The sequence below is a fragment of the Phocoena sinus genome, chromosome 1, assembly GCF_008692025.1.
Source record: "Phocoena sinus isolate mPhoSin1 chromosome 1, mPhoSin1.pri, whole genome shotgun sequence".
Classification (NCBI taxonomy): domain Eukaryota; kingdom Metazoa; phylum Chordata; class Mammalia; order Artiodactyla; family Phocoenidae; genus Phocoena; species Phocoena sinus.
The window spans coordinates 118,153,841-118,178,569 of NC_045763.1; the positions used below are offsets into that span (position 1 = coordinate 118,153,841).

Genomic DNA, 24,729 nt, shown 5'->3' on the forward strand with positions numbered 1-24,729 from the left:
TGTGTCCCCCCAAAAGATGTTGATGTACCAATCCCCAGTACCTCAGCATAGGACCTTAATTTGAAATAGGGTCTTTGGAGAAAATCACATTAAGATATGTCATTAGGGTAAGCCCTAATCCAAGATGACTGGTGTCCTTATGAAAAAGGAAAATTTGGACACAGAGACAGACACATCACGTGCAGTTGAAGGCAGAATTCCGGTGATGCATCTACAAGTCAAGGAACGTCAAAGATTGGCGGCAAACAACCGAAAGCTAGGGGAGAGGCATGGGACAGATTCTCCCTCACAGCCTTCAGGAGGAACCAGCCCTTCTGACACCTTGATCTCAGACTTTCAGCCTCCGGAACTATGAAACAATAAATATCTGTTGGTTAAGCCACCCAGTTTGTGGTGTTTTGCTACAGCAGCTCTAACAATCTGACATAGGACCCTAACTAGGGAAAAGAAATTCTAGGACAGTGGTTCTCAAAGTGTCATTCCCAGACCAGCAGCATCAGAATCACCTAGGAGCTTGATAGAAATGCAAATTCCTGGGTCTTCCTCACTTGTTATTTTCTGTTTATTATTTTTTTCTATAAAGGCCATCCTAAGGGTGTAAAGTGGTATCTCATAGTTTTGATTAGCATTTCCCTAGTGATTAGTGGTGTGGGACATCTTTTCATGTGCTTGTTGGCTGGTTCTATATCTTCTTTAGAAAAATGTCTACTCAAGTCCTATGCCCATCTTTTTTTCCCGTTGCGGAGCACAGGCTCCGGATGCACAGGCTCAGCGGCCATGGCACACGGGCCCAGCCGCTCCGCGGCATGTGGGATCTTCCCAGACCAGGGCACGAACCCGTGTCCCCTGCATCATCAGGCGGATTCTCAACCACTGCGCCACCAGGGAAGCCCTGGAAATACTTTTTAAACACAACATAAAAGTACTAATCATACATGAGGATACAGATAAATTGCACTTCAATACAGGAAATTATGTCCAGTGGTCAAAAGGTACAAACTTTCAGTTATAAAATTAGTCCTGTGGATATAAAGTACAGACTGGTGACTATAGTTAACAATACTGTATTGTACATTGAAAAGTTACTAAGAGAGTAGATATTAAAAGTTCTCATCGGGCTTCCCTGGTGGCGCAGTGCTTGAGAGTCCGCCTGCCGATGCAGGGGACGTGGGTTCGTGCCCCGGTCCGGGAGGATCCCACATGCCGCGGAGCGGCTGGGCCCGTGAGTCATGGCCACAGAGCCTGCGCGTCCGGAGCCTATGCTCCGCAACGGAAGAGACCACAACAGTGAGCGACCCGCGTACCATAAAAAAAAAAAAAAAAAAAAAGTTCTCATCACAAGAAAAAAGAATTTGTAACTATGTGTGGTGGTGGGTGCTGACAAGACTTATTATGGTGATCATTTCACAATATATAAAAATATAGAATCATTATGTTATACATCTGAAACTTATATAATGTTATATGTCGATTACATCTCAATTAAAAAATAATAGTAACAATTTAAAAATTATGTCCACAAAATACCAGCAAAAAAGTAAAAATGCAAGCCATGGAGAAACACATCAACATACTCCATAGGGTGGGTGCGTACACAAACACACCAGGCCGTATGTAGTCTCAAAAATCACATGCTTGGGACTTCCCTGTGGCGCAGTGGTTAAGAATCCGCCTGCCAATGCAGGGGACACGGGTTTGAGCCCTGGCCCGGGAAGATCCCACATGCCGCGAAGCAACTAAGCCCGTGCGCCACAACTACTGAGCGTGCGCTCTAGAGCCTGCGAGCCACAGCTGCTGAGCCCACATGCCACAACTACTGAAGCCCGCACACCTAGAGCCTGTGCTCCAAAACAAAGAGAAGCCACCGCAATGAGAAGCCCACACACCGCCACAAAGAGTAGCCCCTGCTCGCCGCAACTAGAGAAAGCCCCTGCCTGCAGCAACGAAGACCTAACGCAGCCAATAAATAAATAAAGTCACGTGCTCAGTGTTGCAGCCAGTGACTCTCATCCCAGCACACAGGGCATTGGGCTGCTCTCTCATTATTAAACACCCTGAACTGGACAAATCCTGCAACAAATTCCCCTGGAAAAGAAGAGGCAGAAAAGGGTCAAGTATTCAAAGGAAGAACTGGAAACAGCTTCCCTTTCACCAGCACAGGGATTCCCTACACCAACAAATGGATATGTGCGGGAGCCTCTAGGATACATTTCTGACTTCCCAGGGCGTTTCTGGTTTTGGAGCCTGAAATGGACCCTGTACTCACAGACACGGGCTCTCTAGGCTGGTTCTGTCCGCAGATGGCCTGTATTTCCTCTTACACCGAGAATGGCGTCATCTACCAGACCTTCTGTGACATGACCTCTGGGGATGGCGGCTGGACCCTAGTGGCCAGTGTGCACGAGAACCCCATTCCTGAGAAATGCACGGTAGGTGATCGCTGGTCGAGTCAGCAGGGCAGCACGGCAGACTGCCCAGAGGGGGACGGCAACTGGGCCAACACGTTTGGGTCTGTAGAGGCGTCCACCAGTGATACAAGGTTGGTGGCACTGACCACCCAGCTGGGAAAGGGTGGAGAGCTGAGTGTGGCTGGAGCAGAGCATGTGGAAGGGAGGGTGGGAGATGGGGATGAGGAGGTAGGGCTGGAGAAGAAGAAGGAAAAAAGTCCATGTCTTGAATCACGACTTTCTCCCACCGGGTCTTTTTGGGCGGTGGGGCCTTATCGTCTGCTGGCGATGGCAGGTGTCTGAGCGTTGCTGCCACCTGGCCCCCTGGAGCCCAGAGCTCTCAGCTCAACTGAGAACTGCATGCGTGGGTCTTTGGTTAGTGGGACCTCCTGGGCTGTTCAGGATCAGTGTGTGTGTTGCTCTGCAGAGCCCTGGTTACTATGACATCCAGGCCCAGGACCTGGGCATGTGGCATGTGCCCCAAAAGCGCCCCCTGCAGCACTGGAGGAACAGCTCCCTGCTGAGGTACCGCACCAACACTAGCTTCTTCCCGAATCTGGGACACAATCTGTTCGGACTCTACCAGGTGTATGGGGCTGCAGGCTGTTCACACTTCTTTTGGTGAACAGAGAGCCAAGTGTCTGGGGTGAAGAGTAAGTCTTCTCTGGGTTCCGTGTCATTAGCAGGTGCCTGTGCTTGGCTGTTTCTTCCACCTGTGGGTCAGGTGAACTCATGTGCTACCTCTTTCAGGAATCTGAGCTGAGCACAGGATGAGGCCTATGGAGGAGGAGAGAGGGGGTAGAGAGGGAGAAGGACAAGGGGCTTGAAGCTCGTTAGGAACCTAGCTATGGGGTGGGGGGAGTGGGAAGGAGTCACTATTATTTAGACTGATTTCTGCATATTGACACCTGAAGGCTCTAAATCCCCAAATTCCCAATGTGGCAGCTTCTCTACTGTCCTCACACGACCTGTATCTTGGGTCCCTGCAGAAATACCCAGTGAAGTACGGATCAGGGAGCTGTCAGACCGACAATGGCCCAGCTATTCCTCTGGTCTATGACTTTGGCGATGCTGAGAAAACTGCGTCTTACTACTCACCAGTTGGTCAGCGTGAGTATCTGCTTCCAAAGCCCAGTCATCAATCCTTCCCTGCACTCTTGGGGAAAGTGTAAATAACAACAATTAACAACTGTTAGCATTTGTTGAACACGTACAATGTGCCAAACTCTTTTCTAGGAACTTGACATGGTTTTGTGTCATTTAATCATTAGAACACTATGAAGTTAAAATTACTATCCTCTCCAATTTATAGGATATAAAGCCAGGCTTCTTAACCAATACCCTGTGTGGCTCTTAAAATAGTAAAAACTAGGCTAATGTCCACAGGTGAGAACAACTTGCAAAGTGGCGAGAAATTCTCTGCGGGTCCTCTCTGAACAGGGACACTGACAGCCTTTGTTCCATGCTACATATTCAAAGACTTTGTAGCACTAACATCCTCAGAAGCCAGAGATATTAACTCTCAATGGATTGTGCTTCCTTGTGGCCTGGAGAGGCCAGAAATCAGCACCCAACCACATCTCAAGTCTACATCAGGATGTAGCCTCTGGAACTAAGAGTAAAGGGCAGGCATGGTCTCAGCCCTTTATATAAGATTCAGATTCTCTAAGCACAGAGTTCCTCCTCGTACTCAGCCCCAAGGAGAATAAACTATACTCTCTGAAAAGGTTTGTAGTTGCTTGACGAGCCCAATTTACGAGCTGCTTGGCAAACAGACTAAATCTGCAAATGTTTCCTGGCCCTCTTCACGTCACCCTGTGGCGATGGGACTCAGGGAACCAGCACAAGAAAATGCTGGTACTCTGGCTACTGCTATGAATGTGAATAATACATTTCTTTGTCTCACTGTCAGGAGTTTCATATTTTCTGCCAGCATCTATGAAACTGTGGCAGGCTAGCTCTTCAGCTTACAAGAAGGGGAAAATCTTAGACTCATCACTGCTCTGGCCGCCACCTTAAGAGTCACCAGGAACACTGCATTCTCTCTGTGTTCAGAAGATCATGTCTGCTGTGCCTGGGTGGGACCGAAAAGCCTCAAAATTCTCACTGGAAATCTCCTTGGCTGTAGCTGGAGTCAGAGCAGACAGGAGTGATGGGCACACTCCTCTTGCTGTCCATGACTGGGGTCCATTTAGCTTAAAAGTGACTCAGATGAGAGGATGCTGGGTTGGTTTATAACTCACCACTTGCTTCACCACAACTTTCTTTGATTTCCTTGATGCTTCTAGGCAGGAAAGACAGGAAAGGAGCACAGGTTTTTCTCTCCCAAAATGTCTCAGGAGAATGGGTCGCTGCTAGGGGATGTGAAGATAATTCTTATTAATAGTCTGGTACAGCTGACAGCAGCCTTCCTAGCCATCAGATCCCAGCCCCTGCCCACTTCACCAGTTCAGCACTGCGCTATGAGGCCCCAGAGGTCAGGATCCTCTCTGCTATGACTAGCTGACCCACAATCTAGTACAGGCTTAACACTTGCATTCATCTGCTCAATTAATTAAAAGTGAAAACTATCACTACACCTACTGTGAGGATGGAATTGTGAGGATGGGGACTAAAGAAGGATATTCCCTGGACGCAGCTCTGACCACCCAGCTCCCTCTGGGAATCCCCGGGCCAAGGCCATAGCAGTAGGAGTAGCTAGAAGAGAGCACAGTCTTTATCACGGCTCCCTGAGCCTCCTAAGCCACATAGAGGCACAGAGTGCGGCCCCAAGACATGCCTTAGCTTCAGACCAGAGAGGCCAGCAGTCAGCACCCAGGCCACATCTCAAGTCGGCTGCAAAGTGTGGCTTCTCTGCATCTACATAACTCCCCTCTGGCCCAGGACCTCAGCCCAGCTCTACTCCTTCTGCTCCACTGCACACCTCAGGTGAGCTGAAGAAACTGCGGCTCCTGAGTGACTGACCTGCGCTCGGCCCTCTGCTGGCCAAAGAGAGGAACAGCAGGAGGCAGAATCTGGCCCCCCGGCCCCTAAGGGGAAAGAAGAGGCACAAGGTCATTGGCTTGTCCATCTTTTCCTTCCATCATTGCTCTTTGAACTTTCTGAGTAAGGAAACCTCAAATGGAGAGTGATGGGCTTATGAGCATTCTGGAACCTCCTGGAATAGCCCCCACCTCTATCCAATGTTACAAATCCTTAAGGGGCCATGGGCTCCTTTCTCTGAAACTCCCCATCTCTGAGACCAAGACCAGACCTGAGCTGGCATCATGGCTCCCCACACACTCGGATCTTGTCTCAGACTCAGAAACATCTTCCTCACAGCACGGAGAGCTCCCTCCTTCCTTCTTCACAGATGCCAGGACCTGAGCATTCCCAGCCAAGTGGAGACTCAGAGCTACTGCCTCTGCAGAGAGTCCTGAGGTGGGTGAAGTGCTGAGCCTTTATGGGGAGAGCAAACCACGAGGGCCCTGCTGAGCCCTGCTCACTTCAGGCTGCAGGTCCCTCCCTCGGGAGTCCTTCCCTTGAAGGTCCCCGGGCCTTGAACCCTGGCAATGAGAAGGAATGTGTGACTGGCTGGAGGGGCAGGGAGCAGTGCTCTTGGTCACAGTGGTGACACTCACCGGCTGAGGAGGGGGAACCCTGCTGGGTCAGAGCACATATAGTGTTACATTCTGTAACAGACTTTCAGGATGGATGGGACCTTACAGTTCTTCCCTGCAACCTGTCCTGCTCCCACCTCAGTCAGATGCTCCAGTGTCTCACACATCTCTGTCAAGACGGCATCCTTCAAGTCTCTCCTGAAACTTCTCTGTGAAGCCTTCCCTGACACACCCACCCACAGGCAAAGCTGATGGATTTTTCCCCTGTCCTACTACTGGACTTTGTCCCAACCCAGATTGTGACATGTTTCACACTGTCATGTCATCTTTTATTTACTTTTTGGTTAGAAATAATTGAAAATTTACAGAACATTGCAAAAATAAAAATACCACAAAAACTCATATATAGCTTTTACCTAGATTCACCTATTGTTAGTGTTTTACCCCATTTGCTTTATCATGTATGCCCTCTCTCTTTATGCATTCACAAACACACTTTTTTCTGAACAAGTTGAGGTAAGTTACATACATGAAGACCCTTTCCCCTAGATAAGTGTGCATTTGTCCAATAGCGATATCCTCATATATAACCACATGCAATTATCAACTTAATACTGATAACAGATGTTCTATTTTTGCTCCTTAATCTTCAATTGGCAATTTTTTTTAATTTTGTAACTTTATATTGTTTCCCATGGAAGTAAATGAACTTCATGATAAACTCTAAGTCTATGATTCTGTGCTGAGCCTAGGCTGGCCCTGAGAAAACCGAAGTCCTTGTCTCCACTGAGCAAAATATGTGGGCAGTGGCATCACTGGGCTTTCCTCCTAAAGGACTCAACAGCAATCCCCAGGGAGTTAACAAAACAAGCACAGGATCCCAACTTAGCAGGGAAGTCCTCATTCCAAGAAGCTCATCGAGGGAGAGAGACAGTAAGGAAAAGTTCCTCCAGCCCTTGGAAGGAGAACTCAGGGGCTGTTCCGGTCTAATGATTAAGCCTCCCACCCCTTTCCCTTTGGGGCTGCAAGCCTATTGTAGAACTATCTCTCCTTTCAATCATGTCCATCTTTGCTTTATATATTTTAATGGTCTATTATTAATTGCATAAATGTTTATAATTGCTATGTCTTCTTGCTGTGTTGAAACTTTATTAGTATATAACGTCCTTTGTCTCTTGCAACTTTTTTAAATTTAAAGTCTATTTTGTCTGATGTTAGTGTACCGACCCTGCCCTCTTTTTGTTAATATTTGCATGGAATATCTTTTTCCCTCCTTTCACTTTTATTTACTTTCAACACATTTGCATCTTCAGATCTAAAGTGAGTTTCCTGGAGACAGTATAAACTTGGATCATGATTTTTTAATCCATTCTGCCAAGCTCTATCTTTTCATTGGAGAATTTAATCCATTTAACATTTCAAGTAATTACTGATAAGGAGGGACTTACTTCTGTCATTTTGCTTTGTTTTCTATATGCCTTATAGATTTTCATTTCTCTTCTCCTGCATTACTGTCTTCTTTATTTTTTTTTTAATTTTTTATTTATTTTTATTTTTGGTTGCGTTGGGTCTTTGCTGCTGCACAGGGACTCTCCCTAGTTGCGGCGAGTGGGGGCCACTCCTCACTGCAGCGCGCGGGCTTCTCATTGCCGTGGCCTCTCTCGTGGAGCAAGGGCTCTAGGCACGTGGGCTCAGCAGTTGTGTCTTGCAGACTCTAGAGCGCAGCCTCAGTAGTTGTGGCACACAGGCTTAGTTGCTCCGAGGCATGTGAGATCTTCCTGGACCAGGCCTCGAACCCGTGTCCCCTGCATTGACAGGCAGATTCTCAACCAGTGCCCCACCAGGGAAGCCCTACTGTCTTCTTTTGAGTTTAGTTTGTAAATTTTTTTGTAGTGAAACATTCAAGTTCTTTTCTCATTTCCTTTTGTGTATATCCTATGGCTATTTTATTTGTGCCTAACATGGAGGTTACATGTAACATATTGAAGTTATAACATCATATTTGAATTTATACCAGCTTAACTTCACTATCATATAAAAACTCTGTTCCTGTATAGCTTTCCACCCCTCAGTTGTTGTCACAAAATTACATCTAACATTGTGTGTCCAAAAACATAAACTAATAATGTTTTTAATGCATTAGTCTCTTAAATTATGTTTTAAAAAAGTGTACTCATAGTGTTTGAATTATTTGCTTACATGGATGTCTCTCCCTGCCATTCCCCTGACTTTGCCCTCTTTCCCACTGCACTCTACAACTCAATGAACATGTCTTTGTTTTCTTTACATCTGTTTCAGAGTTTGCCACAATGCATGGCACAATGATTCTTCAGCAGCAAAAAGGCCCAAACATGTCTTTTTAATGAGTGAGTGAAATTGAATTGAAGTAGACTTTTCAAAACTCTCAAGAATAAAATATAATAATAGCTAGTATGTATCAAGCAGTTAGCATAAGCTGGGCACTCTTATAAGGGGTGTAATGTTATTCCATTTAATTTTTAAAAAACAGTATGTGAGGACTTTACCATTATTATCTGTATTTTATTATTATCTGTATGATCTGTATTCAGTTAAAGAAACTGACCTCAGATATATGGATAACTTTCCAAGGACCAGGTGAATTTAGGGAGCCAAGATTTAGACTAAAGACATCTATAAACATTTTTGAAGTTATCTATATTGTCTGTCTGATAACTTTGTGTCAATTTTTATTCCTACCAGTAGAGATTTAAGGGGTCCATTTCTTTCTTTTTCTTTTATTGAGGTGTAATTGACATACAATATTATATTACTTTTAGGGGTACAACATATTGATTCAGCATTTATGTACATTGCAAAACGGTCACCACAATAAGTCTAATTACCATCTGTTACCTTACAAAGTTAATACAATATTATTGACTATATAACCCATGTGATACATTACAACCCCATGTCTTGCTTTTTTTTTTTTTTTTTTTTTTTTTTTTGCGGTGCACAGGCCTCTCAATGTTGTGGCCTCTCCCTTTGCGAAGCACAGGTTCCGGACGCGCAGGCTCAGTGGTCATGGCTCACGGGCCCAGCCGCTCCGCAGCATGTGGGATCTTCCTGGACCAGGGCACAAACCCATGTCCCCTGCATCAGCAGGTGGACTCTCAACCACTGCGCCACCAGGGAAGCCCTTTCTTTTTTTATAACTGGAAATTTGTACTTAATCTTCTTCACCTACTTTGCTCCCCCAAGCCCCCTCCCCTCTGGCAACCACTAATCTGTCCTAAAAGAGTCCATTTCTTGAACCCCTAGTCAAGGATTATATTTGGCTACAAATAATAGAAAAACTTATAGCAGCTTAAATAGTTCAGGGGGTTATTTATCACAAAACAAAATTTCCAGGGGTAGGCAATGGAGGACTGATGTGAGACACAACGGTCTAAAGAGGGTACTTGACTTCTTTGATGTTCCTGCTTCACCATCCTTTGTATATATATTTTTTTCAGCCTCATGAACACAGAATGGTTACTGTCTCTCCAATCATCATATCTGTATTCCAGGGAGAAAGAAGAAAAAATAATGCACAAAGAGCAATTAGACTTCTGTGAGGGGATGCAGAAAAAAGGAAAAGCAGTCAAGCAAGAAAAGTAATGATTGCTTAACAATATTTCAGCCACAGAACAGTGTTCTATTTCCTCCTCAAGGGAGTAGATAACAATCTGATGCATATCTTTGAGTTGTTCTGCAGAAACTAGGACGCCCCCCCCCCCGCCCCCGCCCCCAGGTATAGGATGGTGACTACATGCTGACTACAAGCACATAGACCCCAGACTGGTTGGAACCAGAAGGTTGGTGATTAAGATTCCTGAAACATCAGGAATTCCCTGGCAGGCCAGGAGTTAGGACTCTGCGCTTCCACTGCAGGGGACACAGGTTCGATTCCCTGGTCAGGGAACTAGGATCCTGCAAGCCACATAGAGTGGGAAAAAAAAAAAAAAAAGATTCCTGAAACATCACCCTGTTACCTCACCACCAACCAGTCAGAAGAAATTCCATGAGCTGCAATCCTCACCCCAAATGTTGCCTTTAAAAACCCTTTCCTGAAAGACATCGGGAGTTCGGGTCTTTTGACCACGGGCTGCCCATTCTCCTTGCTTGGTGCCCTGCAATAAATGCTGTACTTTTCTCCACCACAACCTGATATCAGTAGATTGGCTTTGCTGCATGGCAGGTGAGTGGACCTGAGTTTGGTTTGGTAACATGATGGCCAGATCAAATTTTAAATGTATATGTACTTTTGTTACAATATTGACAAATTGCCCTACCTTTTGGTTTGTGTGTGTGTGTGTGTGTGTGTCTGTGTGTCTGTGTGTTTTTAAATATTTATTTATTTATTTGGCGCGTCAGCTCAGTAGTTGCAGTGCGTGGGTGCCCTGAGGCATGTGGGATCTTAGTTCCCCGATTAGGGATCAAACTGTGTCCCCCGCATTGGAAGGTGGATTCTTAACCACTGGACCACCAGGGAAGTCCCGCCTCCCCTTTGTATTCACACCAACAACATACGAGTGTCTGTTTCCCCCACAGCCTTGATGATCAAGTGTATTATCAAGTGAAGGGGAGAAGAAAATGCCACCCCAAAATATGCCTTTTTGGTATTGAGGAGGAAGAAGTTTTCCTCTACCCAACTAGGTTTTTCTGGCTGGTCTAAGAAATAAATTGACATGAGACAGATTAACAGGAGAAAATCAAACAAATTTAATTAATAACATGTATACAGGGCAGAGACACAGGAAAACTGAGTAACTCACCAAAATGGCCAAAGCCCTCACCTTAAATACCATCCTCAGCTAAAGTCAAAAGAGAACGTTTAGGACGGGGGCTGTCAGTTATGGGACGTTACCGGGAACAGCACAGTAAACAAGGGTGATTGTGATGCAGATTTAAGTCATTGCCTTCTCCATTGCTAAGAGTTTCCAGAGATTTGATCCTCTTCCTGTTCCTAGTACAGAGAGGATACACCCTTACAAATGGAGATTTCCCTCACAAATGTAAATGTTTCTTACAAAAGGGCAACTCCTACTTGGTTTTCAGAGCCCTTCCCATGTCTGCTGTTCCTCAGAAAATAACCAGCTCCAAACAATAAATATGCCAATGAGACATATTTTAAAGTGGCAAATTCTGCTCCCCTACATTGACATAAGGATTATCTTGAGTTGCTTACTTTTTAAAAACAGCAGACACAGGAAAACTCTGAAAACCAAGTAGAAGTTACCCTTTGTAAGAGAAATTTGCATGTTGAAGGGAAATCTCCATCTGTAAGAGTGTCTCCCTTTCTGTACCAGGAAGAGGAGCATGACCAAGTCTCTAGAAACCTCTTATCAATGGAGATAGCACAGACTTAAATCTGCATAACAAACCTTACTCTTTTTACTGTGTTTTGCCTGAAAACCTCCCATAACTAGCTCTGCGTCCCCAACACCCCCAATTTGTATCTTTAGCTAGAGATAGTATTTAAGGTGAGAGCTTCAGCCATTTTGGTGAGTTTTCCTGGAACTCCCCCATGTGTACTGGAGGTATATATGCTATTAAACTTCTGTTTTTTCTCCCGTTAATCTTTTTAATGTTGGAGGGAGGGGGGTTCCTCAACCAAGAACTTGGAAGGGTAGAGGTAAAGTATTCTTTCCTCCCCCAAGCTTTTTAAATTTTTCCGGGGCTTCCCTGCTGAAGCAGTGGTTAAAAATCCGCCTGCCAGTGCATGGGACACCAGTTCAAGCCCTAGCCCGGGAAGATCCCACATGGTGCAGAGCAGCTAAGCCTGTGTGCCACAACTACTGAGACTGTACTTTAAGGCCCGCGTGCCACAATTACTCAAGCCCGTGCACCTAGAGCCCGTGCTCCACAACAAGAGAAGCCACCACAGTGAGAAGCCCACGCACCGCAACGAAGACCCAACGCAGCCAATAATAAATTAATTAATTAATTAATAATAAATTTTGCCAATCTGATAAGTGAAGTTAACTATCTTTATTTCATTCTTTTTTTTTTTTTTTTTTTTTTTTTTTTGTGGTACGCGGGTCTAGCTCACTGTTGTGGCCTCTCCCGTTGTGAAGCAGAGGCTCCGGACGCGCAGGGTCAGCGGCCATGGCTCATGAGCCTAGCCGCACGACGTGGCATGTGTAACCTTCGCGGACAGAGGCACGAACCCACGTCCCCTGCACCCGCAAGTGGACTCTCAACCACTGCGCCACCAGGGAAACCCAAGTTAACTATTTTTAATTCCTCATACTTAACTCTATGTCCAGGAAATCATGCTTGTAACATAGCATCACGTTTGGAAGAATAGCCTTGCCATAAGGGTCTAGCTCCACCTGGTGGTTACATATCTAGTTGCAGGAAAAGTACTGTACCTTTACTTCAGGGATATTTGTGCCTTTGCACATTTGCTTACCTCTTAAATCTCCTGCCCCTTCTTCCCTAATGAAAAAAACTTGTATTTTAACCCCTTTCCTATCGGCTACAGCATGTGCCATATGCCAAACTTTGTGAGTTAAATGACCACTAAAATAATCCACACCCACAGTTTGCTGTTTACATTAACCTGACTTCACTATGTGAAGGTCTGCATTAACAAGACCTTACTAACCCAGGAAACTCTTGCCCAGGAACTAGACATCCCGACAAAGTGTCCTTAGCGTAAAATTACTTATCAAACAAGAGTAGCTAGGAAACCCTTCCCTAGCAAATATTTCTCACCAATCCCAAATTATTTTGCCGGAGTATGCCTAATCTCAATTCAGCAACCCCTGCCTCCCCCCACAGTGAAATACCTCCTGTAAACCAGACTCCAGAATTCCCATCAATACCCTGCCTTTGCACCCCCATTCTGAGACTCTACTAAGACTTTATCAATGGCGTTCTCTCTGTTACTCCAATAAGCAAGAAACTCGGTTTTGCCTTACCAACAGATTATTTTGTGGTATTTTGGGAGAGTCAGCTTTCAATTTAAGAGAGAGAGTAGTACCTTTATCACCAAGTTCCAGACAGGGGAAAGGTAAGGGATTGGCCTTTGTCATGCCAGACATTGGGCTTCACCCTCTTACCAACCTCATTTCACAAGTACACCTGTAGTTTAGTCCTTTTGTCCATTAGACTCTTTAAAATATTAGAGGGTGCCTTGGTCCATTTAGGCTGCTATAACAAAATATCATAGACTGGGTAGCTTATGAACAACAGTCATTTATTCCTCATAGTTCTAAAGGCTGGAAGTCTGAGATTGTCACTGAGTCCAAGCTCACTCTGCCCACCTCACGACAGACCAGTAAATCAGGAGACGAGGTGTTGAGGCAAGGAATAGTGACTTTATTAGGAAAGCCACAGACTGAGAAGATGGCAGACTAGTGTCCCCAGAGAACCATCTTATCGGGGTCTGAATGTCAGTTTCTTTTATAGAGCAGAGAGGGAGAGGAGGTGAGGAAGTAAAGTAAAAAGGCCGTTAGTTTTGCCTGGCTTGGCCAGCATATGGGAGGGGATGTGTTAGTTTCTTTTCTGCAGCCATTCACAGGTAGGTAGGGTTCCCTGAGGCAGGCCATTATGTATGATTATAAATAACAAAAGTAACGAAAAGCAAATGTTAAAGTCAAAGAAACATATCCAACATGGAGTCAGATTTTGCTCTTGCCTGTTACAAGATCAGGGTGCCAGTGTGGTTGAACGAGGACTCTTCCTCATTGCAGACTTTCCTTGTATCCTGCATGGTGCAAGGGGCCAGGGAGCGCTGTGGAGCCTGTTTTATAAGAGCACGAATCCCATTCTTGAAGGCTCCACCCTCATGACTTAAGCATCTGCTAAAGGCCCCACGTCCTAATACCATCACCTTTGGGGGGTTGGCTTTCAGCATATGAATTTGGGTGGAGCACAAACCTTCAGACCATAGCGGAGGGCAACTTTAGACCACCTGGACCTTAGGCTCTTTTCTAATGTTGGAGACTAGGATTGTCAGCACCTGCTTCCCCCACTAGCCAGCTTCTTTCCCCCCAACCTATTTTCCTTTTATTTCTTCTTTTCTTTTTTTCCTTCTCTCTTCTACATGCCCAAGGCCTAAAGGTGACACTATAAGGCCCTATCTCAGGACTAAACAAGTTTTCAGTGAATAGGAAATTTGACCTGCATCCGTAAAAAATGCTTTCTTGAAACAGACTTCAGATCCAGCCCTGGATTCTGCAGGCACCACAGGGAGCCACAGGCAAGAGCCCCAAGTTGTGTCCTCCTGGTATCACTCACATTGAATTCTATGAGAGTGGCACCTCTGGCCTGCAATGCCTCCTAACATGACATCTCTTACCCGTGAATTTTCCAAAAAGCCTCTGGAGTTGTGTACTGAGTGACAGTGCTGGGGTGGTTTAGGGAAGCTTTCCAATAGCTCTTTTCCATATAGATAATTATGTTTCTGTAACCTTGGTAGAGGCAGAATAGTGAGTCTTTAGAATTTGGGCTCTTGGAGCCTGTCTGTCTGGGTTGGCATTCTGGCTCTACTACTTACCCCTATATGACCTTGGGCAAGGCACTAACTTCTTCCTGCCTCAATTCCTCATCTGAAAATGGGGATGATAACAGTACCTTTCTTTTAGGTGTGAGGATTAAATGAGTTAGTACATTGAAAGGAATAGAACAATGCCTGGCACTAATGAGAATTCCAGGCCAACTATTATTATGTAAAGCACTACACAGCTTCAGCTCCTGCCCTCCAACCAGATTGCTGCGCCCTAGGGAACAGCTTCAGCTAATTCACCTCTTCTGTGGTTCCTAAATGTGTAGCCCCATGAGGGAAAATATAAGCCTGTTTTTCACCTAAATCTGCTTATCTAGAGCTCTAAAGAATGTTCATGTTTCTCACATCTTTTTTTTTTTTTTTTTTTTTTTTTTTTTTTTTTTTGCGTTACGCGGGCCTCTCAATGCTGCGGCCTCTCCCGCCGCGGAGCACAGGCTCCGGACGCGCAGGCCCAGCGGCCATGGCTCACGGGCCCAGCCGCTCCGCAGCATGTGGGATCTTCCCGGACCGGGGCACGAACCCGCGTCCCCTGCATTGGCAGGCGGACTCTCAACCACTGCGCCACCAGGGAAGCCCTCTCACATCTTTTTTAATCTGTGATGGTTTTACCCAACAATGACATCTCTTTTCAGCCTGGACATCTTTAAGGATTTCGACCTGTGTTTTGTGGAGTACTCCTCTCCAAATATAGACATTGAAGGGTAGCAGAAAATGCCACCCCAAAATATGCCACTTTGGTATATTGATCATTTCGAGCTGAAGGGAATGAGAAGTGGATACAAGAAAAGCCCTCTGCCCTTCCCCTAGTTGCCTAAAAGCAGAACAGAAATTTGTAAAGGTGCCCACCTACCTTCTTCTCTACCAGGAAGGACAGAAGTTAATCACCAGAGACAACTCTAGACCTTTAGCCCAGAGATGGCACCAGAAGAAATCCACATAACAAACCTAACACTTATCTCGCATTAGTTTTTCCCATATACTTACTTTCCTACAATTTGCCAGCCTAGAAAGTCCTTTTCCTTTTGTCTCGTCACTTCTTTAAAAATGTATTATTCTTTTGTTATGATGCTGTATATGCCCAAGTTCTAACGACTCCTTTGAGTCACTCATCTGAGTTCTCCCTGTGTATGCATGACACACGTTAATAAAGTCTGTTTCTTTGTCTCTTGTTAATCTGTCTTGTCAGTCTAATGACGGGGCCCCAACTGGAGAACCTAGGAGGGTAGTGGGAAAAAGATATGTTTTTCTTCCCCTTCAGCATAGACTTCAGGTGTTCTGAGTGCAAACAGAATTGGAAGTCACAAGCCTTTTAGGAATGTTGCCAAAACATTGGTGGAAAAGGGTGAGAGAGAGGGGGCCGAGGCTTTAGTTGTCCTTGCTCCTCCTTTATCCCTCTGGCCACACTGCTCTTGCCAGGCTCCTTCCACAGCAGGATAAAGGGACCTCATTCTCAGCACTCAGCCTTTCCTATATGGGTTGATGTCTCCCCGAGGAAGGTTTCGATGTGTTCCTTATTGGCCACCTCAACACCTTAAACCGTGAGCTGGTCTCAGGGGTAGGAAGAGCAGTTCTGAAAATCCAGGAGCCCAGCCCACTTGGAAGGACTCAGCACACCAGAGGGAGGGAATGAGGCCACTTCGTTCGCTTCTTGGCCCAGTACCCTGTTCCACTGTCTCCACTGCCTATACACCAAGAACAAAATGCATGTTTAAAAATTCAGGGCCCAGGGTCTTCTGTCCCCCAGCTCCATTCAGCTTATTTTCATTTGGATTCCACACACAAAAAAAAGAGGTAATAATGCTGGTGACAGGGCTTCCCTGGTGGCGCAGTGGTTGAGAGTCCGCCTGCCGATTCAGGGGACACAGGTTTGTGCCCCGGTCCGGGAAGATCCCACATGCCACGGAGCGGCTGGGCCCGTGAGCCATGGCCGCTGAGCCTGCGCGTCCGGAGCCTGTGCTCCGCAACATGGGAGGCCACAACAGTGAGAGGCCCGCGTAGCACAAAAAAAAAAAATAATAATAATAATGCTGGTGACAGCCAACATAGCAGCTCCTCAGTTATCTTGACTCATTTAGATCTGGGGACACGATACTCATTCATTCACCATTTATCGATTGGCATGATGTGCCAGACACTGGGCACGTACCCTGACAAGCTCCCTGCCCTCAAGGAAGTTGGTGACATCAAACAAGGAGCTATAAATAATAATTTATTACTGAAAATGACTGTAGTATTATTTCCACATAGTTTAAGAACCAACTAGAAACAGAAACTGGATTTAAGTGTTGTTCTAAAATAGTGGGGATGAGTCTCCCTGCTAGTTAAAACACCCTCCTCCCACATCACTTCTCACTGACGTATTGGTTTTCCATTCACTCCTTTCTCTCCTGCATGCTCCAATGATTTAGCTCTTATTCTTATCCAGCTGCTCCCACTCACTCTGTTGTCTGAGTTTCTTTCTCCCCAGGGACGTTACAGACCCGGGCCAAAGAAATCTTAAAGTCTGCATTCAAAACCAAGTGAGCAGGGACTTCCCTGGTGGCGCAGTGGTTAAGAATCCGCCTGCCAATGCAGGGGAGACGGGTTCGAGCCCTGGTCCGGGAAGATGTCGCGGAGCAACTAAGCCTGTGCGCCACAACTACTGAGCCTGCGCTCTAGAGCCCGTGTGCCACAACTACTGAAGCCCGCGCACCATGCTCTGCAACAAGAGAAGCCACCGCAGTGAGAAGCCCGCACACTGCGACAAAGAGTAGCCCCAGCTCGCTGCAACTAGACAAAGCCCACGCAGCAACGAAGACCCAACACGGCCATAAATAAATAATTTTTTTTTAAGGGGATTAGTTGCTTTAACTTCAACTATGAATAAAATACCAACGGCCCTATCAGTACGTGAAAAAGTGATCTCAAATTTATGTGGAAGGGAAAGTAGACTGTGGTGAATACATGGATAAAAATAATGTGAGGTGACAAGCAACAACGGTTATAACTGATAACGTATTTCTGAGTAACCAGACAAAAGAGAAGGCATAGAGTGGATGATTCTTCTCTGGCCATTGTTTGGTACAGACTCATTTCCAAATGGTGTATAGTCTTTACAGTTTCTAAAGACACGAATTAAAATATTCTTATATATAAACATATATACACACACACACACACCCCAATTGCCAGCCCATCACCTGTTTTTGTGCAGCCGGGGACCTAAGAATGGCTTTTACATTTTCAAACAATTGAAAAAGATCTGTTACTCGTGTCACAACATGTGAAAATCGTGAAATTCACATTTCAGTGTCGACAAATGAAGTTTTAGTTGAACACAGCCACACTCATTCATTGTCTATGGATGCTTCCTTGCTACAACTGCAAAGTTGTGTAGAGACTGTGTGGCTCACAAAACCTAAAAAGTTATCCTGTAGAGGCAATTTTGAGCCGCTGGGCAGATACCATGAGCCAAGCTCACCCTCCCTATTTGAAAAAAAATTTATGGGGAATTCCCTGGTGGTCCAGTGGTTAGGGCTCTGTGCTTCCACTGTAGGTGGCAGGGGTTCGATCCCTGGTAGAACTAAGATCCTGCAAGCCGCACTGCGTGGCCAATAAAAAGAAAAAAATTTATAGAAAAGAAGTTGTCATTGAAATTAAACTGTGGCAGACATGTCTGAGGAATACTGTGGAGATCTGATCCCTTTATGAGCCCTGTGGTAGATGAATGTGTGGAGGTGTGAACAGGAAAATACCAGAATGGTGGTAATACAAATAGTATCATCATGTTAGAAGACTTCCAGCGTTTATAACCAACGGCTGTGTTCACCAGAGGAATCAATTGCTTCTACACATCCCCCATCCAGAGCAACTGTTTTCCTGATATAAAAATCGGGTTGTATATATTTTCTTATCAAACTTTCTTTTTAAAAACACCTTCCCGTTGAGGTCTATCCTGACGGGGCTTTTTCTGTAAACCTACACCATTGGAAATGCCTCATAGAGTAATGGTGTGGTTTCCTTTACTCATAGAACTACCTGTTAGATCTGTGGGAAAGAACTACAAGACAGAGCTGCCAAGTAAACTATGAAAAACCTAACAAACGTTTTTAATCTTAGGTATTGGCATATCCCAATGGTCTGTACTATTCTAGAGTGTGATGGCTTAGGAGTGAATATGATTTGAACCTAATACATTTCTAGAGGATGTCAAATTCAGAACCAGGCAGATCCATCTCCTGACTCTAAACATGGTCCTAAAGTAAATCGCTTGAGGAAATTGGATCCCAAAGATTACAGGTCGGGAATTTTGAAGTGTGTCCATATTCCACGGGAGATCAAAGAAGCCTAACGAAAAGAACTGTGGGCTGACTCACATGACAACTTCTTTTTGAAAGGGCTATTTTATGGTGAAGATTATGAGTTTGAAGGAACTAAGGTGATTGGCAGTGGAAAGAATCAGACCATGTGAAATTCCTTAAAAATTTATTGACAAATAACTTTGTCTATGTTACACATACGTTTTTAAAAAACCTTTTAAAAAATAAATAAAAAATAAAAACACCTTAGTAGGGGACTTCCCTGGTGGTGCAGTGGTTAAGAATCTGCCTGCCAATGCAGGGAACACGGGTTCAAGCCCTGGTCCGGGAAGATCCCAAATGCCATGGAGCAACAAAGCCCGTGTGCCACAACTACTGAGCCTGTGCTCTAGAACCCACAAGCCACAACTACTGAGCCTGTGCACCACAACTCCTGAAGCCCGCGTGCCTAGAGCCCATGTTCTGCAACAAGAAGGCACTGCAATGAGAAGCCCATGCACCGCAACGAAGAGTAGCCCCCACTCGCCACAACTAGAGAAAGCCCACGTGCAGCCACGAAGACCCAAGGCAGCCAAAAAAAAAAAAAAAAAAAACCTTTGTAAGTCAAAAAAAAAAAAATTATCTAGCCATTTATTAAAAGTTTGTCAACTCCTGGCCTAGAATATCCAGTTTGGAAGCAATTATGGACAGCTTTTATAATGTGAGGTACTGTAAAGTGCTTTACAGATCTTGTCTCATTTAATTCTAAAAATTTCATAGGGTGGGTATTATCACCAATTTTTTAGATGACAAAACTGAGACCCAGAGAGAAAAATTTGCCAACATCGCAGAAGGTGGAATCAAACAAGGTCTGCCTGACTCCAAAACTGATATTCTTTCTTCCACACAGCACTTCCTCCTTGAAGCTCTGAAGGGCACATTCTGAATTATAACCAGTCTTCTTAGACATCATCCATTGGTCCTAATTTTCTGCCTTGGGACCATCCACCCAGTAATCTTCAAATATCTAATTTTGTCTTGTCTGAGACTTTGATTCTCTGGGCTTGACATTGATTCTTTTATTAAGCTTCTAGATGGCTTCTAGTTTTAAGTCCCTTCACCACCCAGATCACTTTCTGTGGACATATTCTAGTTTGTCTATAATCATCTTAAAGTTTGACATCTAAAACAGAACTTGATACAGGGGTTTAGTACCATTAGCAAAGAGTATCCCTCTGGTTCTAGACATTCTACATCCTTCCAAATTTATACATGAAGAATTGGTCGTGGGAGCCCAAAGGCAGAATCTTAACACTTATTACCACTGAACTTCACCTTCTTAAATGGAGTTTATCATTCCTGCCTACTGAGATCTTTTTGACTTCTCATTTTGCAAGCTGATGAAGTTGTTCTATCTCCTTGCCATCCACAAATATGATATGCATGCCTTGTTTTTCATTTAGGTCACTGGCAAAAATGCAGCGATGTTATCCTTCACTCCAGAAGGTGGCGCTCATAGGCCCTCCATTTTACCAAGAGCTTCATAATTGCTTGTCTCACTGTCCTGTAGATACTGTTGGGGTAGTCACAGTTCAGAGAAAAACCCCAGGTGGACATCACTACTTTCAATGTCCTCTCTCCTAATTCCCACATACCTACCTCTACAGGGAAAGTTAACTTCTATCTCCAGCTCCTCCTCCGGCAGGGTCACTGTGAGCGGGACATATGCTATCCAGTCTCTCCCCAGCTGTCTTGAATCCCAGATCTACTACTTGCCTAGTACTGGTTGTGTGAACGTGGGCAGGTTCCTGAGCATTTCTGTGCCTCTTTTCCCCATCTGTGAAATGGGGATAGTAGTAATACCCAGTAAGGAAGTTAGTGGATGATAGTAATTATTCAACAAGTTACTGGGCAATTCCCTGGTGGTCCAGTAGTTAGGTCTCAGGGTTTTCACTGCCATGGGCCCAGGCAGGGTTCAATCTCTGGTTGGGAAACTAAGATCCCACAAGCTGAGCAGCGCAGCCAAAAGGAAAAGAAAAAAATTACTTCTGTCAAAAAAAGTTCCATTTCGTATTAGATTTTTACAGCTAGTACCAAAGAAGGGATAATAAATTGGAAGAGCTACAGAATTCGAGATTTTTTTTTCTTCAAGTGCAAGTTGTCCTTTTTCTTCATTTATCTCCTTTACTAAGCTGTCCCCATGCCCCCATAGAACATACTGTCCTGTCATTCAGAAATGGACCAACCCCACTTCCCACTTTCCCCTCCCCTGGCCTTGATCTGCAGATCCTGTTGAGACAGGGACAACAAATACATCCTTAATGTCCAATCATTTTATCCCTAATCAGGGTGGGTTCACGTCTAAAACACTAATCTCCATGGATTACCCTGTTCCTCAACCCCTAAGTCTCCTTTTAATGTAGGAAATGTCCATTTGAAGCATTCCCATTCAAGTACAGGCCAATGGTAAGTTAAACTGAAATCTAATTACCAGACTATTTAGAAGGATATCCCTAATCTCTTTCTTAAAAAGACTACAGGAAAAAAAAAAAAAGACTACAGGTAAGATTTTTGAATGTTCGTCACTTTGGGGGTCCCAATTCTTTTAAGCTAAAACTTCAGGACTTAAACAAACTCAATGTGAAAAATAAACATTTATTACAAAAATTAGTTGTAACATTCTAAAATGAAAGCAGACGAGGTGTTTTCCAACTCAAGGGACTGTTGTAAGCTGGAGCAGTAAAGTCCAAGGCTGGTAAATAACTGACTTATACTCCTCACAAGTCGTGACCTAGGGAGTGAAGAGCCATTTGCTTCAGGCTTGCAGGCACAATGATTCACCTCTGCTTCCCTGTGGCCTTTTCTCCACATCCCTCCCACCCTGTCCCCCAGCAATGACACAAAACTGAAACATACTTCAAAAACCTCATTCTTACTGAACCGTTTCACAATCTCTACTTTTATTGCCTAATTAGATTCTATTTCCATCTGGAAAGCTTATTTTTTATTGGTGCGTGACGATACGATTTGGTTTTTGTTTTTCCTTCTGGATCCTTGATGAAAAGAAAACTCAGTTCTGTGATGGATTGTCAGATGAGGGAACAGAACGTGGCAAAGTGGTGTTCAGTATCCTCCACAGAAATTAGCAAAATCAATCCTAGGAGACCCCTTATCTGCCCTCTTGCTAGTTAATAAATAGACTGGGGCTGCTGGGGTAGAGGGAGAAACAGATTTAAGGGCAAAGAAGGGTCAAGACGGTGGGCAGGACTACCCTGCTCGCTCCTGCTCTCCTTACACCTACCCCCTAAATAGAGAAGTAGGACTACTTTGAACTACTACTAAAGAAGTGATTCTGAAAATGATTTGAGGAATCCTGCCTCAGGCTCTGGAGCTGCTTTTCCTGTAGCCTCAGGGAAGTATATTAGTGCATCTGGCTGACAGAGGTGGCAGGGTGGGCATTTCTCCTCTCACTGGGTGGATCAGACCAAGTAGAACCCAGAGTACACCATCACTTCACCCGGGGTGCCCTTCTCCTGCCACAAGAGGACTCTGGAAATGAGGGTCCAACGTCTGCCTTGAAGGCAGGAACCAGGAAGGGGTAGGACAGTGAGCTAGGGACCAGCCCAGGTTGCTAGGAAGCAGGACTTTGGGGATTTTCTTGTTTGTACTAAGAAGGAGCCTAGGTATTTCATTTCTCCCATTCCCACAGTACAATCTCACCAAAGAGCTAAGAAGCCCTCCAACACACACTCAATTTCAGTATAGAATTGATACCACACACACACACACACACACACACACACACGTGCTCAGCAGAGCTGACTACTACACAAATTCCCACAACCCTGCAGACACATCTTAAAAGTGTGGGTCCAGTTGTTCCAGCCAAGGAAAGGGTGATGGCTTGAGCTACCAGCTCCAGCTTTCTTTTCTGTAGATCAGTGGTTTAAAAACTCTTCTGCTCCATGTGCCCTGAAAGCTTGCTATGATCTCCACAACCAAAGCTCTTGTTTTCTCTACAGACATAGTTGCTGTCAGTCTGCTTGTGTTCAGAAAGGGGACGGTGCAGGAGGATCCCATGGCACTTCCAGCGGGAAGACAGAAGAAAGTGGGCTGCAGAGGCAGAAGAGACTTGACGTCGTCACCAAACCATTTCAGCTTCTCCAGTCTCCAGTCCCCACTCTAGAACAGCTGGTACCGGTCCTCAGTACGGCAAGAAAGCACCAAGGAACCAAGCTCCAGATCCCTCCCTATGTGAGGACCGCTGCAAGCAGGAGGCAGTGAGTGCCCCGCCACCCTCGCAGTCTACTTGGAAGGGAACTAAGCAGGCATCAGTCAGGACTTCTGTCTGATCCCTCGTAGGGATGGGGGATGGGGGAAAAGAGCATTAAACAAGTCCCAGGCCACTCAGCAGTGGTGGGAAAGGAAGGGAGGCAGGAAGGTAGAAGGTGAACATGGCAGACATTATTTAAAAAACACATCCTAAGTAAGATAAAAGTGAGGGCCCCTGTGGGGGCTAGAAGACAAATAAGGCATCCCGTGAAACTACAGACATCAGGGGCCAGAGTCTGGTAGCACCTGAGTAAGGCAAGCACAGAGGACGGGAGATGAGCTGGACCAGGGTCACACCAAGAATGATGAGGTCTGTCTGAATTCCCCCTGGAGAAATAAAACATTCGAGTCAACTCTCTACAGTCTTCTTTAGCTGATAATCCCCTGAATACATATAAACACAGTCTGGAAACCCCTCACTCCAGCCAGGAGGGCCTCCCGATCCCAGGGCAGGCATACTCACATCTCTTCGAGCAGTGGGCTGGCTGTAAATCACCTTCTTATTCGAGGTCCTACGGACAAGTCAGAAGATGGAGACACTCAGTCCCCTAGTCCCTCTCCTTAACCTCTGCTTGTTAACTTTAGAGGCCAGGACTGAGAACTTAACGCGAGCACAGAGTTCTCGGTAGGGAGGTTTGGGTGCAGGGAGAAAGGACAAGCACAGGACCATAGTGGATAGGGCTAGAAATCCAGATGTTTTTTCCCTACCAGGCTAGTTGCCTTCCCCTCCAACCCCTTCCCCCGGGGAATATCTCAGCTTCAAACCATATACATCCATGTACTCAACCTTAGAGAGCTCTAGGACAGCAGCTCACTCACCCTTTCTTTGCTCCTGAAAGACAAGAAATGGGACCATGAGTGTCAGCAGGGTAGAAGACAGCATGGTGCAGGAAGATGGGGGACCTAGCGTGTGGCCCTGAGATACAGGTGACCGGTGCTCCCTGGGAGGTAACCCCAACACACACGGGGCTCAGTATCAGGTCAGAACTCAGGTGGCACCCAAGAACCAGGCCCTGAAATGGGGATGATACAAAGGAGAGTCTCTGAGGTCAAATACCTACTGTCAAAGTAGCCTCGGTTATAGGCGAACCAGATGCCAAAAATCAAGACTCCAAGGAGAATGAGTGTTACAAGGACAGCTGCCACGATGCCCCCTACATTCAGCTCCACTATGGGACACAAATGAGAGGTCAGGCACCTGAAAGCTCGTTCATGGTATTGCCAACATTGCCAAAGCCAGGATGGAAAGCAGACCCCAAACCCCACCCTGGGGCCTGAGCTCAAGCCCCAGCCACGCCCTCACTCACCAGCATCCATGTGCACAGTGTCTGACTTCATGGGTGACCCATACCCATTCTGCGCCTCACAAGTGTAATCTCCAGCATCAGAGGCCGACACGGGGTCAAAGATCTGGAGGGCAGAAGACGAATTGGCTTCCTGCTTGAAGAAGCCAAGTACCTGTCTTTTATGTCTCCTGATCCCAATGCCAAGGTTACCTTCTTGCTTGCCCTTCTTCCCCACTTTTGTGGGTTCTATAACCCTGCGACCCCCTCATA

General features: G+C 45.4%; 2 protein-coding genes and 1 non-coding gene across 13 annotated transcripts in view; 2 read left to right on the forward strand and 1 right to left on the reverse strand.

Annotated features, from left to right (window-relative positions):
- Positions 1 to 2,179: 2,179 nt before the first annotated feature.
- On the forward strand, positions 2,180 to 3,619 carry LOC116764425 (intelectin-1-like). The gene is given in 5 exon segments (XM_032653080.1): positions 2,180 to 2,187; positions 2,269 to 2,317; positions 2,319 to 2,543; positions 2,875 to 3,033; positions 3,437 to 3,619. Coding segments are annotated over 5 exon segments (624 nt in total).
- A 14,866-nt stretch (positions 3,620 to 18,485) lies between these two features.
- On the forward strand, positions 18,486 to 18,616 carry LOC116745531. The gene has a single exon (XR_004347452.1). It is a non-coding gene; the product is annotated as a small nucleolar RNA SNORA18 (small nucleolar RNA).
- Positions 18,617 to 21,476: 2,860 nt separating this feature from the next.
- The window catches only part of F11R (F11 receptor), a 43,936-nt gene continuing 40,683 nt past the window's right edge, over positions 21,477 to 24,729 (reverse strand). For 2 of the 11 annotated variants that reach the window (XM_032635249.1, XM_032635274.1), the window contains exons 6-10: positions 24,481 to 24,583; positions 24,231 to 24,342; positions 23,637 to 23,685; positions 23,420 to 23,500; positions 21,477 to 22,954 (exon numbers count right to left, since the gene is read on the reverse strand). In XM_032635249.1, coding sequence (XP_032491140.1) covers positions 23,465 to 23,500; positions 23,637 to 23,685; positions 24,231 to 24,342; positions 24,481 to 24,583 — 300 coding nt within the window. In that variant the 3' untranslated portion in view covers positions 21,477 to 22,954; positions 23,420 to 23,464. Of the gene's footprint in view, positions 23,501 to 23,636; positions 23,686 to 23,960; positions 24,006 to 24,230; positions 24,343 to 24,480; positions 24,584 to 24,729 lie in introns of all 11 variants that reach the window. The other 9 variants (XR_004350408.1, XM_032635240.1, XM_032635230.1 and 6 more) reach the window with 9 other exon arrangements.